Source organism: Mus pahari, chromosome 10 (assembly GCF_900095145.1).
Source record: "Mus pahari chromosome 10, PAHARI_EIJ_v1.1, whole genome shotgun sequence".
Classification (NCBI taxonomy): Eukaryota; Metazoa; Chordata; class Mammalia; order Rodentia; family Muridae; genus Mus; species Mus pahari.
The window spans coordinates 58,235,218-58,249,576 of NC_034599.1; the positions used below are offsets into that span (position 1 = coordinate 58,235,218).

At 42.6% G+C, this 14,359-nt stretch overlaps 1 protein-coding gene across 2 annotated transcripts in view; it reads right to left on the reverse strand.

Annotated features, from left to right (window-relative positions):
- Map2k5 (mitogen-activated protein kinase kinase 5) overlaps positions 1-14,359 on the reverse strand; it is a 217,329-nt gene that overhangs the window by 169,600 nt on the left and 33,370 nt on the right. For both annotated transcript variants that reach the window (XM_029542971.1, XM_021206485.2), the window contains exons 4-7: positions 13,414-13,483; positions 9,128-9,168; positions 8,148-8,215; positions 1,692-1,740 (exon numbers count right to left, since the gene is read on the reverse strand). In XM_029542971.1, coding sequence (XP_029398831.1) covers positions 1,692-1,740; positions 8,148-8,215; positions 9,128-9,168; positions 13,414-13,483 — 228 coding nt within the window. The remainder of the gene's footprint in view (positions 1-1,691; positions 1,741-8,147; positions 8,216-9,127; positions 9,169-13,413; positions 13,484-14,359) is intronic.

Genomic DNA, 14,359 nt, shown 5'->3' on the forward strand with positions numbered 1-14,359 from the left:
GGTTGTGAGCCACCATGTGGTTGCTGGGATTTGAACTCTGGACCTTCGGAAGAGCAGTCAGGTGCTCTTACCCACTGAGCCATCTCACCAGCCCGAAGTGTTTTTCATTTAGGAAAGAAGACTGTGTGACAGGCTACTTATTCTCCACTGCCTAGGTTGAATAATGTAGTTAAAACTTCTTAATTTATGTCTATTTTAAAATATATTTTACGGCTGGGAAACACAAGTGACTTGTCCAAAAACTGTAATTAGTAGCTAGAATGCAAGCAGACTGAACATGTGTCTGTACACGGCCTGGCTCAGTGTCCCAGCTTTTGTTCACACTGCTACACACGTACCAGGCACACAGGAGCCAGCCAGACCTCAGTCTAAGCACACCTTTGGTGCATCAAGGTAACAGTTGTAGGTAAATGCTATCTAACATTTGGAGGCTGATGGTATAGCACCAGCTCAAAATGTTGGAGGAGCTGGGTTTGATCCCTAGCAAGCACAGCCTATCGCAGAATTTGAGACTACCAGAATTAGACACACAATCAACACCATGCCAGATTCTCTTCCAAACATTTAAGGACTAGAGCTCACACACACTGACTGACAGACTGTCAGAACCAGATCAACTCAATTTTTTGTAACTCTTCAAAAGATTGTGTGCCATGCTTCCAGAAGTTCTTCCATGAGTCCTGTTTTAGTGTGCATATCTATTAGGTGTAATGTTACAGGTGCTATTAAAGGACACGAGTGAGGACCCCTCTTTGTCCTCTTGACATGCTGCACTACAAGTCTTTGATTCATGAAATGCCAACGAGGCTTGGAGAGGTCAGCGTGCGAAGGCACTGAATAAGCATCTGAGATAATTAAGATCTCAGCCTTCGAAACATGGACGGAAGTGAACAGCAGTTAAGAAAATCAATAAGAGTCTTTTATTTGCAGTGACACAGATGTCTCAGTCAATAGAGCCTAATAGGCAGGCTTGATCGCAATGGACAGGCGCTGCCTGCAAGGCTATCAAAGGGCTTCACTGTAACAAACATGAAAACGCATTTATGTTGCTACTGAGGAATTGCAGCCCCTGTAGGTAGCTTCATTTACCAGTGAATGTTTAAAAGTACTATACTATTTCAGAAGTGTCCATTTACTTGAATCAAAATTAGTGAAAAATCAGTGGCTCGCAGGCCTGTTTGTCCTTCCCTGGCTGGGTTGGGTCATTCAGTTTCAGATGGCCCAACAAACAAGGCAAACCAAGGTTCCCTGAAGCCCAGGGACACATGTGTCACGGTCTGACCGATCTGGCTTCAGTCCCCATAAAAGCCAATGCTGGTCTCTGGACAAAAGAGAAGCTAAGGCTGGAAAGTCACGGTTTTCTCCTTTGTCCCCAGAGATAATGAAAGAAACAGTCACTTCAAAACACAGGGCCCTGTCAACCACCGACGAATGACGACTTGTTCAGAACTGATTAACTTTTTAAAACTGAGATGGCAGTGTGGCTGTGTGCACAGTGCCTCAATCTGCTGGGAGTGAAACCCATTAGCTCAGGTTGAAAAGCGTGCTGCAGATTGTTCTGCCAATCAAATTAAGCTTAGGCATTCATTTATGACATGAAGAAATGTGCAGACTCTTCATCATTTAACACTATGGCTACACTTTGGACAGCAACAGTGCTACTCTGGAGTTTAGTATACAACAATACCTACCTGGCCGTTGGCCAGTATCTTTCTCAGTTCAGCTGAGGATTTCTTCAAGCTGCAAAGAAATGACACTGTCAGTGGCAAGGTCACCAACACCTCTCAATACTACTGCAAATTCCAGACCAAGGGGTGAGGATGCGGCTCAGGTGGCAGACTGCTTGCTGAGCACACATCCAGGCCCCGGGGTCAATCCTCAGTACCAGGCAGCAAAGTGTGGTGGCACACATGGGTAATCCCGAGGAACAAGAGGAACAGTAAGCAGTTCAAGGTCATCTTTAGCTACATCAGGAGTTGGAGAACTTGTCTAACAATAATAATAATAATAATAATAATAATAATAATAATAATAATAATACTCCAGACTAAAACATGCCTTTTCTAAGATGGTTTTGTTGTTGTTGTTAAGTAAATGTAGAATGCCAAGGGTTCCATGGAGGCCAGAAGCCCAAGGAGTCTCCAGAGTTTGGGAGTAGACTATGGAGAGGGGCAGAAGCCCCTCCACAGTGATTTTATGTGACTTTACACTTCTGATGCACAAAACACTGGATGCTTTTTCAAGAATATTCTCAGGCAGCAAAGATGACAGCACTTCAAACATCATATGATAGACAGGTTATGCTCTGGTCTCTTACTACAGATAAGAGTTGTGCACTTAACTTCCTGGAAACAAACATCCAGTAACCATTGTCAGCAGCTATGGGACCTGGGACCCATTACCTCTCCTCTTGGAAAGTCAATTACTCTTTCTATAAAATAGGCAGCATATCTGTATTATAGGTAACCAGACAAGTGAAGCATTACCAAACAGCACTGTCTGTACACTACAGGCATAGTTTTATTAGTCAAATCAATAAACTAAGGCTGTCCTCTCTTTCTTTTGCTTCCCTAGGAGACTCGGCTTCCATTATTACTTAGTGATTATTAAAATGTTCTCGGAACATATATGGCTATGTGCTACCTAGTTAGCGTGAATCCCACAGGTCCTGACCACAGTAGTAACTCCGAGCAGTGGGGCCTAGTAGGATGTTTAGCTTGTTAGGGGCATGCTCTCCACAGAGACTGTGAAATATCTACCTGCTTTGATTTTACCTTTCTCTGCCTCCCTCACCAGGAAGTGACCAGCTTCTTCCATCACATGGTCCCACTGTGAAATGCTGCCGTTTCACCAGGCAGAAGTCAATGAGACCAAACTGTGGACTGAAACTCTATACTGTGAACCAAAATAAGCCTTTCTTCTTTATTAGCTGATTTCCTCAGGCATTTGTTACAATAGCAGGAGATAATACATTATGCAAACATTTCTGCAGATAGCTTAGTCCTGTTTAGTGAAAATGCTTAAGAAAGAGCTCCAAAGTTCTCAAGCTTTACTTACAGTAGGTTAGGCCTCCATGGCCACCCGACTAAGTAGCAAGGGAGCTAAAATAGCACCTCACAGGCTGGAAAGATGGATCAGCAATTAAGAGCACTGGCTGCTCTTTCAAAGGACCCAGGTTTTGTTCCCAGAACCCACATGGTGGCTCACATCTGTTCTAAACTTCAGTTCTAGGGGAATCTGACTCCCTCTTCTGGCCTCTGTAGGCACTGCATGTACATGGTGCATGGACATCACACAAGCAGTTAAAGCACTAGAACACAAGTGGGTGGATGGATGGATGGATGGATGGATAGATAGACAGACAGACACACCTTTTAAAAATAGACAGATAGGAAGGTAGATAGGTAGGTGGACAGATAGATAGATGGATAAACAACCTTTAAAAGAACAGTACCTCACCAACTACTAAGTCTTTGAAATGTGAAGCTGGCCAGCTCTATCCTTAACTGTCCACCCTATGATCTCTCTGCCAGATAAACTCTCCCATCTGCTCATTACCAGTGTGGCTCTTTCTTCCCCTACACTCTCACCAGAGACTGGAAGCTCCAGAACACAGACCTCAACTCATTCTATTATGCTCTATTCCTTCCTTGCCCCTGAACAACTAAGTGCTAAGTGTTCAAGAAATGGTGGCTACTGATACTCTGAGGCAGGTGTAGCGGTAACATGAGAAGATATAAAGAGTAAAATATATCAGGAAGGAATGGAGCTCAGGACCTCATCTGAACCACACTGGCATTCCACATGGCATCTTTACTATGATCTCACACTCAAGCTGGTCCTTCTGATAATCATTCTCTCTAAATACTCCTTACAGTTCTGCTGTGGTCCAACAGACTATTGAGCCTCAGTCCCCACACTTTTTAAAACTGTCTAAACTATGCCTTCACCTAAGGATTCTAGGCTGATAACGTTCTCCAGAGGCTGATCAGCCCAGGGGAACAGTCAAGAATTTTGTAGACTGGAACTAAAGATGTAGTACATACCAAAAAGTGAACAGCTGCCTCAAAACCAGTCCAATTACTAACTTGGTCATGCAGCTCATTTGCAGAATGCTGAGCAATGGCAGACACTGTAGCCTCTTGAGGTATTTCCACAAGAACTACACTCCTTCATGTATGCTTATTCCTAACTTACAGAGAAAGGACACAGATCCTATCTAAATTCAGATTAACACACACACACACACACACACACACACACACACACTTGTATGAAAAATAGTTAAGTCTTTGTATTTCCATAAATGACTCCAAATTTGATAATTCTGCTTATTGTAAAGACACAAGCAACCAAACAGAGCTTCCACTGTGCTCTCTCCACAGATAGTTCTTTATGTCATAAGCTTAAATAGTAACACTTTGATTCATGGCCTTTACAAAATGTCTTTCATCCAAGAAACAAAATATGATTCCTTAACATAGCTTCATCAATCTTACACTAGCAGTGGATGGACAGAGAGCTTAATCATCCTAATTTTACAGAAGGAGAAAGCCAAGCTGTTCAGAAAGACCTCGGCAGTGGGACTTGAATCAGTAATTATGACCTAGGAACACCATGTGGGTTAATAAACTCGGTCTAACAAATGGTTATTCCCCCATGCCAAAGAACGACTTACACTCTGAGAGCAATAGGAGGAAACTGATCCCACTGACACGCCAGCATCCGGCTGTGCTAATCTAGTTTAAAGGAAGGGAGAGCAGCACTCGGAGGTAGAGCGCATGTTTAACACGGGTGGGGTCTTAGTTTCAAGTCTTAGCATGAAAAACCAAAAAGCGTCATCCAGCAAATTTGTTCTATACCCTGGTTATCCAATATTTCATTTGTTCTTAAGAACTTGAGTTACCAAAACCTCTTTTTAAAATGTACATAATTGTAACCTGACTATAACACTTGAGAAAAGACACCAAGATATCCAATGCATAAAAGAATGAAAAGAGAGGGCCATGGGCTAGAGAAATGGCCCAGGGGTTGAGAGCACTGGCTGTTCTTACAGAGGGCCTAGGTTCCATTCCCAACATCCACAAAGAGGCTCATGACCACCTGTGACTCCAGTTCCAGGGCATCTGATGCCCTCTTCTGGGCTCCAGAGGCACTACATGCACATGGTGCACAGACACACAGGCAGGCACAGCACCCATAAACAGTTTCTGTTAAGGTGGAGTTGGACATGGTTGTTCACATCTACAGTCCTAACACTCCAAAGATTGAGGCAGAAAGACTGCTCTGGTTTCAAGGTGGACGTAGATTGTGCATGGTGAATTCTGGGTATGTCTGATCTACAGTGCAAGATGCTGTCTCAGAAACTAAAAAGAAATATGAGGTAAGGGGACTAGCAATGATGTCATAAAAGCAGAGTAAGTTGAAAGAACTCAGCTGAGAGAAATCTGAATGTGGACCTACGTATACATCCAGTCACTCATCCCAGTGAGCATGCCGTACCACGCCTCATGCCAGGGCTTGCAGTGGGTGACACTGAAGTCACTGCCCTCACAGAGCACTTGAGACTGAGATGTCTGTGCTCCAGTGAGCTCACTGCTACAGACAAAAGAAGCAGAGGTAAGATACAGGTGTCCACACGGGGTACCTACTATAGTGATGAACTGGAGCACAGACATGGCCAATGCAGGGTAACATTAAAACACCCATAGGACTTTTTAAATTAACATTCTTCCATTACAGGAACCACTAACTATCCTTACAATCTAGGAGACTGCCATATCCCCAAGTGAAGAGGCCAAGATGAAACGTGAGATAATCAGGTGGTAAAGTTCCTTCTGACCCAAGAATCTTACTGTGCTCCATGAAGACACATGACAATTTTTACACCAAGCTAATCCTCAGTTGCAGGGAAAGTAACACTGCTTCTATGATTTGAAATCTTTTCAATTCTGTTGAAAGGTGTAATCTAAAACACCAGGGGAAAGCTTGACTTCCCAGGGCTCATTGGCCATCTGTATGCACATCATCTTTTCTGGGATCAGTGGCACCAGTGAAATGTTCTGCCTTCCAGGAGCTCTGTGAACATGCAGTCCTCTATCTATATGCCTCTAGTCTGCAGGACCAGGGCTCACACGTCCAGGCAGTATGGAGACAGTGCATGCACACCAGCATCTGGCAGGTCCAAAGCCCTCTGTGGAGAGGCAAATGCCTCCCCCACAAGACCAGGCAAAACACATGCTGGTGACTAGCTGGCTAACTGTACTCTAGGATGGAACCGACTGTTAAAGGAGGTGCCTTTTAGAGCCTGTATTCTCAGCAGGAAGGCTAGTGGGTGGATACTGACACCACAGTAAAGTATCCAGGGAAGCAGCTTTGGGGGAGGAACCTAGTGGAAGGGCCTTAGGTCACCTGGGATTGTGGAGAAAGTGTGGTGGCACACACCAGTAATCCTAGCACTTGAGAGGATGATGCAGGGGGACTGCCATGTTTGATTTACACCTGAGCTACATAGCAAGAGTCTCAAAAGTTAAAGAAAAAAAATACAAGCAAGACATGGCTCAGTGGTTTAGAGTACTTGTTCCTCTAGCAGAGAACCTGCTTGGTCTCCAGCTCTCAGAAGGAGGTTCATCGCCATCTGAGTAACTCCTGTTCCAGGAGTTCCGACCACTTCTTCTGGCTTCTAGGGGCAGTGGTACGCACATGCTACATACTCATACATACACACAAACACTCATACATATAAAATGTTTCAATTAAAGACAATAAAAAAGAGAGCAGGAGCACAGGAACAGTGTGTGGCTCCGGTATTAGGTGCACTCATTCCTGCACATGTCCCCACAATGAGGAGAGTAACCAACAAGTATCCTCACCACTGCCTGAGCCAGGCAAGATGGACTCTCAGCCTCCAAAACTGTAAACCAGAGTAAAAGCAGAAACCCACAGGCAAAGACCCAAGACTGCACAGAGGAAGACAGAAGGGTGTGAAGGGAAAGCAGAAGCCTAAACTGCACCTCACCCTGTTAAAGGCTGTGCACACACTGACTGAAGTCCCAGAGGCAGGGCCCTTCAGTGCAGGACGGAAGAAGCTCTTGTGTGTCTGTCAGCTTCCCAGCCACATTGTGACTGCAATACAGAGCAAGAACCTCCCAGCATCGCAAGGTGAGGAATGTCTACAGGCAGGCTAACTGAACACCTGAGCATCACCATAGTGTAGCAGTTAAGTTGGGGGATAAAAGAAGACTATGAAAGGCTTAAGATCTGTCCCAGAGTGGGATGACACTAGCATGAATTGACAAAAGCGACCTTCTTGATCCAGTCATTTAATCTCCTGGACAATGCAAGATGCCATTAATGAGCAGCACTGCCGGTCAAACTAAATGTCACCATTTGACTCTTCCCCTGACTCTGTCTGGTAAAGATGCCAGCAGATAATAACACTGTCAAAAGATGCGCAAGCAGGAAACACTTAAGAATCACACAGTTTGTAACTGGATCAAGACTTGAAACAGGCTGTATATACAATTTGGAGACTCGGGAAAAACTACTTAGAACAAAATTAACTATTTCACATGTCAATTTCATCTTTGAATCTTTATTACTTATTTACCTATTTTGTATGGGTGTGTGTGGTATAGGTGTGTTTGTAGGGGGTGTGTACACATATCTATGCACATCTGGAAGCCAGAGGTTCATGTATGAGATCTTCCTTAATGAGTCACAGTCTTATATTTTGTGATAGGCCCTCTTACTGGACTTGTAGCTCATGGATTCAGCTAGGTGACTGACCAGTGAGCTCCTGTGATGTGCCTGTCTCTACCTCCCCAGAAGCAGAGTCACAAACATGTGGTGCCACATCTGGATTTTAGATGGGTGCTGGGGATCCAAACTCAGGTCCTCATGCTTGCCCGGCAGGCACTTTATTAACTGAACCATCTCACCTGCCTCTAATATCATCTTTCTATATTAAGTCTTTTTTTCTCTACAGTCAATATGTAGCAAGAGCTAGCTAGCTAGTCAAGCTTTCTTTACAGCCACCTATTCTTTTTGTCTTACAGAAAAGACAAGTGTGTTACACCAGTGTCTTCCCAGCCCACAGCCAACTGGAAAGGAACACAGCAGAGCACATGTCCCTTGTCTGTCCTTACCTATTGCTTGGAAGCGAATCTGAGACCACAGGGCTGGTGTGTTGAGATGGTCCAGCCCGTGTATTCACCTATAAGTGAAGAGAGAAGTTGGGTCAGTCTCGTGTTCTGAGGACACAGTTCTAATTAGCCTATAATTCAGCACACAATGCTCATCTCACTATGAAGGTTAATTAGCATGTTGCTAGACAGACCCACTACTGGAGTATATTCAGTATACAGGCTACAGAACTGTACAATCTATAGATTACATAATCTGATATCCCTGGCATTATTCAAATACTTAAATAGTGCTGGGGGAAAGGGGAGGGGCGTAAATCTCAGGTTGCTATCTACAGTGACATAAAGGCAGGCTGCCTGTGCAAGCACAGTAAGCTCTTGTCTGGGGTTAGTAGCAACCCTCAGGATACCACCCCTTCCGGCTCTACAACTGCATCCCATTCACTAGAAAATGAGGTTCAAGTAATTAATTATAAAACACTCGAGCCTAATAAAATAGCCAGCTTTTCTTTCAGATGTGAAGCCTTGAGCAGAAATCCAGAATTTAAAACATGCAGAACAATGAGGAGACATTAACTAGACATGTTTTCCAAGCATAAATATGTGGAGAGAAGAGGGAGGGCAGCCTGTGTGCAATATGCTTACGAGCTGAATTAATCGCCACAAGGAAGGCCCCGTTTTCCCTCAGATACATCTTAGTGGACAACAGACCCCAGGAGCATCCTGGAGAAACTGACCAACAAAACAACTCCAAGTCATTGAAAACTATAGCACCCAAGGCCCAGGATCCAAGTACATACACATTGTAAGCAAATACAGATGTGGCCCTTCCACCCCCACCACTCAAAAAATGGGGGGCGGGGAGAGGAGAAAGATTGCTTGTCAGAGCTTGAGAAAGTGCAGTTTTATTTGACATTTCAATAAGTGGAACACAGCATTACAAATCCATCTAACTTTACTGAAACAATTATTGAAATTCGTACCTTCAGGCCATGTATGTTCCGTTCCCCAGGAGGCTTGCAGGCTGAAACAGTAATTGACTAAATTGTAGAACACATCAGGGCCATTTACAAATTTGCTCAAAATGAATCGTTTAAAAAGAAATGAGGGTGACACCAAAATTAGCAGAGAGAAATGATTGAAAAGTGGCCCCCAGACCCAAGGTGGGAATTATGAACTGGGTTTTTAACTTGCAGGAGTGAGCGTTTATAAATGCACAGAGCTTTCTGACACGGCTTCATATGAATTCCAATTTCTGTTTAAAACACACCAAAACATTAGCCGAGCTAGAATGAGACTCCTCTCGTGGCTCAGATGTCTGCAGCCTTCCCTCGCTACAGAACTGCACAAGGCAGTCAAAGGGTGTGCTAAACAGCAGGTCTCTGCTTTTGTTGCTTTGAAGGCATGGAGGGGTGGAGAAAGGGTTTTTGAATGCCAAAAAGACTGCTGGGAACTCCAAGATGGAATATGCAAGTCTGAGTATATTCAAGTCTTACAAAGCCATAAGCAACCAGACTATTTAAACAGATATATAATTTAATGAGGTTTTCAGAAAATCTTCATGTCCATTAATACTTAGCTCTGAAGGTAACAGAGGACTAGGAAAACTGATAGGGATTTCCCAGCACCATCGTGGGCTACAAGTGAGATATTTCTAATCCAGCAGATGCTTCTTCATCACATGTTTCAAACACAAGCTCCCTGTCCCTGCTTTACATCAATTCTGCCCAAACACTAGAGTGTCCTACAGCAGACTGTTAGGGCTGTCAACTCTGTCTAGAGAAGGGTGAATTTGATTTTGTTTTCTTTTTGTTTCTTGACAACAGAAATCAAGCTGCTTAAGAAGACAAGCATTATAATTACAAGGCATGGGCTTCACTTTGACTTGGGAACTTCAAATAAATTTTAATTTATTATGTTAGTAGGGCTGGAGAGACAGCTCAATGGTTATGAACACTGGCTGCTCTTCCAGAGGACCCAGGTTCCGTTCCCAATACTCACATAGTGACTGACAACCATTTCTAACCCCAGTTCTAGGGGATCAAACACCTCTTCTGACCTTCTCTAGTTCCCACACACTCATGGTACACAGGCATATAATCAGGCACACACATACACAGAAAATAAAATAAATATATATATTTTTAATGAATTTATTACATTAATATTCCAAAAAAACATAAACATGAATAAATGTTTTTATATTTTAAGCGTATAGGATACTTAATACATTAAGAATCCAAATCGTCTTTCCTTAAAATACAAATTAACAAACCAACGGCCGCACTCTTCTGACGCCTAGCCCTGGAAGCCTCAGTATTAGCTCAGACGACAGCCTCTGCAGTAACCTGTGCAGGCAAATGGGGATGAGCCAAGGACTGAGAAGGCCTCCAGCTGTCTTCTCTAACCTCGGCACGGCTTGCTTCTCAACTGCCCCATCAAACCTTTGTGACTAGAAATCTAAACAGCCATGTCGCATTCAAAACCCCAGCAACCTCATGGATCCTGAAGTTAAGAAGGCTCTTACTATAATGCTAACCAATTTTCATACTTATTAATATTTAACACAGCTCACAGGGAAGACTTGGCCGTGAACTAAGACTGGAATGCTATTCAAGACAACAGTGCTCCTTGAAATGAGGAGGATATATGATCAGAGTAAAATTTTTGTCTCCAGACCCAATAACTTGCTCAGCCTAAAGATTCTTTTTAACATTGGGCCTAGGCACAGACCCTATAGGGCTTGAGACCCTCTCACCAACCAGGAAGACCCAGAGAACCTTCTATCATGTCCACATTCTAACTACACTGTCCAAGTATGCATATGTGATAAACGCCACAACCAAAAACCGCCTTGGGGAATAAAGGGTTTATTCTAGCTTACAGGTTACAGTCCATTATCTAGAGAAGCCAAAGCAGAAACCTGGAAGCAGGAAAAAAAGTAGCGGCCACAGAGGGCTGTTCACTGGCTTGCTTCCAGACTCATGGGCAGCTGCTACCTTTCTTAATACAATCCAGGATAGTATACCCAGGGCTGGCACTGTAGACATCAATCAGAAATCAAAACCTGACAGTCTAATGGAGACAGATAATTCCTCAACTGAGATTCCTTCTTCCCAGGGATCTCTAGTTTGTATTAAAATATAACCTGAACAAATATGTATTTCATCACATGGGGACATCTACATCTGTAGTAAGGTAGTCAGGTACCAAACAAGACAATCGAAAGAGCCCAAAAGATCTGAGTCACAGCACAGAGAAGGGGGATGAACTAACATTTTGAAATTCTCAATGTGGCCTGGAGAGACTACATTCAATGACATATTAAGCCACATAGGTTGTTATGCCAGGGATGCAGATGATCACAGCATGGCATAGCTATGTCTTTATAGCATTAAACTAAGCCAGTGGTCCTCAGCCTTCCTAACACTGCAACCCTCTAATACAGTCCTTCAGGTTGTAGTCATCCCCAACCTAAAATTATTTTCGTTGCTACGTCACAATTGTAATTTTACCACTGTTATGAATCATAACATAACTAAGACAGCCCTTGTAAAAGGGTTGTTTAGACCATCAAACAGGTTGAGAGGTACAGGCTGAGCACCACTGCACGAAACCCCCCCAAACTCCCTTCACACATCCACTAGAACTTGACGTTATATGCCTTCCCCAAGAAACAAACTGTAATTTAAACCAACTTCTCACTCGCAGTCCACTAAATGCTTAGTTGCTATATAGTTCTCAGGCTACTTAAGAGCCCATGCAATGGGAGCAGAAAAACCTAACTGTGGAAGTGCTGGGAGGGACAGAAAGGACAGAGCTGAGGTCTCAGAATGGCTGCCACCACCAGGGGGGTTAGCACAGGAACAGCCTTGCTGACAATACTGCCTGGATAGTGAAAGGGAACTGAACTGATAAGAGTTCCTGTGGAGAGAAGGAAACAGCTTATTGTAAAGACAAGCCCTCCAGCCTGGTGACTAGACTCTCTGGGATTGCCGGAACAGAGCTCAGAAGCAATGGGTAGAGATTTTATTCTTTGTGAATGAAATAATTTTTAAGTTTGCTCCAACTCTGAAGTCACAGAGAAAACAAGGAAATAATCTGGGTCACTGTCAGGAGACATCTACAAAAACACATCAGTCTCTCTGTTTGCCTTTCTGTCAAGCACCACAGAACGCGGTTAATCATACTTTTCTTTTGAATGACCACTGATCTTAAGTAGCACAGTTTTATCCTTTTACTTTGCCCTCCATTAAGTTCTTACTAATAATGAAATAATCCCCCTGGTTCTACTGCCCACACAAACGCCCAAAGAAGTATATTGCACTTGAACCTGGATCTCCTCCCTAGCTGGCCAAGCCAACTGCCTTTGAGACCATCCCTGCAAATAGAGCCCAATGGTTAATTGAGCCATTCAAACTTCTGAGTTACAGGTAATGAAAGTCTAGAATGTTTAATTGGAAAACTCATACCATGATTATCTGTACAGTATTAGTTAACGAAGTGAGTTTAACTTTTAATTATTTCCATTAAGCTATTTCTAGAAGAGTTACTTGGAGGATTTCCTGGTCTGTTCCATTAGTTAGAAAACATGGATTTCAAGTGGGGCAAAAATAATGGTTAAAAACTTACTTTGGTACAACTAAGTCACTCTTTTCACCACTATTCAAATTTTGAGAGGATATTTACACAAGGAGCAATCACAGCCAATTACAAGGCTAGTACTGCCCAACCTAAAGGAGGATTCACTTAATCTCACCCTCATCTGCTCATGTAAATCAACTGCCATTGAAGAAGAGGGTCCCATTATTTTTGAAATACTTCCCCCATCCCAAGACAAATATCAAGCTGTGCCCAAAGCCCTGTCCCTGAGTCCCATTTCTCACAGCCTCCACACAAGCTGACAGCTCTCATCTCAACAGCGGTCTTCACCATCATCGCAAGCCATAAGTTGTAAGTCCAGAGCTAAAGCCAGCCATCTGCCTTGCTTTAGAATCATGGGGACTCCCAAAGAGTTCTTTAAGCGAATGTAAGTATGCACTTCAAAAACAAAAAACAATCTAGTTAGTTTAATTTACTCTAGTAGATTAGATATTTTATCTGCTATAACTATAGCTTGCAATCTCCCACGATAATGAATACTTCTTTTGTTTTTTTTTTCAGATTATGAGCTAAACATCATGCTATGTGCATTTAAACCTTTGGAAAGCATAGCTGGTGATCAGTTTGCTGAAATAATCACTGTTGATTAGAATTTGTTCAACATTACCTCTTGGAAATATCTGCAGCGGCTCTATTAGCTGGCCATTTACTTGCTGTTCCATTACTGTGGAATAATACTGCAAAAAGATAATAGAAAGAGATTACTCAGTAATGTATGGACACTGGGACAGACACTTACAGGCTGTTTAATTCACGGTACTCTTGTAAATGGCTGGTATGCACACATCAGCCTTGAGAACACAGTGTCTCTAGTTGCACATCAAAATTGCTACAGTGAATGTATTCAAGATTTGGAAGTCTAATGGGGTTATCGTCCATACCACCATTTATCTTTAAGACTAACAGTATTAACTAAAACCCCATGTTAGTATTTAACATACTTTAAAAACATGGATTAGAAAACATGGATTAGATATATATTTTAAATCATACAAAAAGCATTTTATAGAAATTACTCAAATTGCTTCTTGTGCTTTTCCTCTGAAATTTGTAAAGCAAAATGAATAGGCTCAATATCTGGCTTGAATTCACATGTCAGTCAATCAAACACACACAGCTGTGTATAAAGCGCAGAGGTAATAGGACTGAAGTTGAAGAGATTGCTGGGACCAGTGAACAGCATAGTACTCAACCAAGGACAACAGGACTCTCATGTAAAAACAGCCTCCTAACAAGTCTACTTCTGATTCATAATTTAGCTTTAGGCACACTTTAAGATGGATCAAAACTTACTGTACAGTTTTAGGTACATAAAACCTAAAGTCTTGAGTAAACAGCAACTCATTGTCCCTCATAAAATAAGACCAAAGTACTAAGAAGACTTTTCCTTGGAACACTGCCTGTTCCACCTATCCGCCTTTATGTGGAGATGGCTTCTGTGCCTTTTAATACTTCTGTAAGCTGAACAAATAAGAAAAGAATGTTCATGAAGAAAACTACCTACAATGAAAACCACTGACTAGGCTTAAAACTGTTTTTTTTTTTTTTTTTTT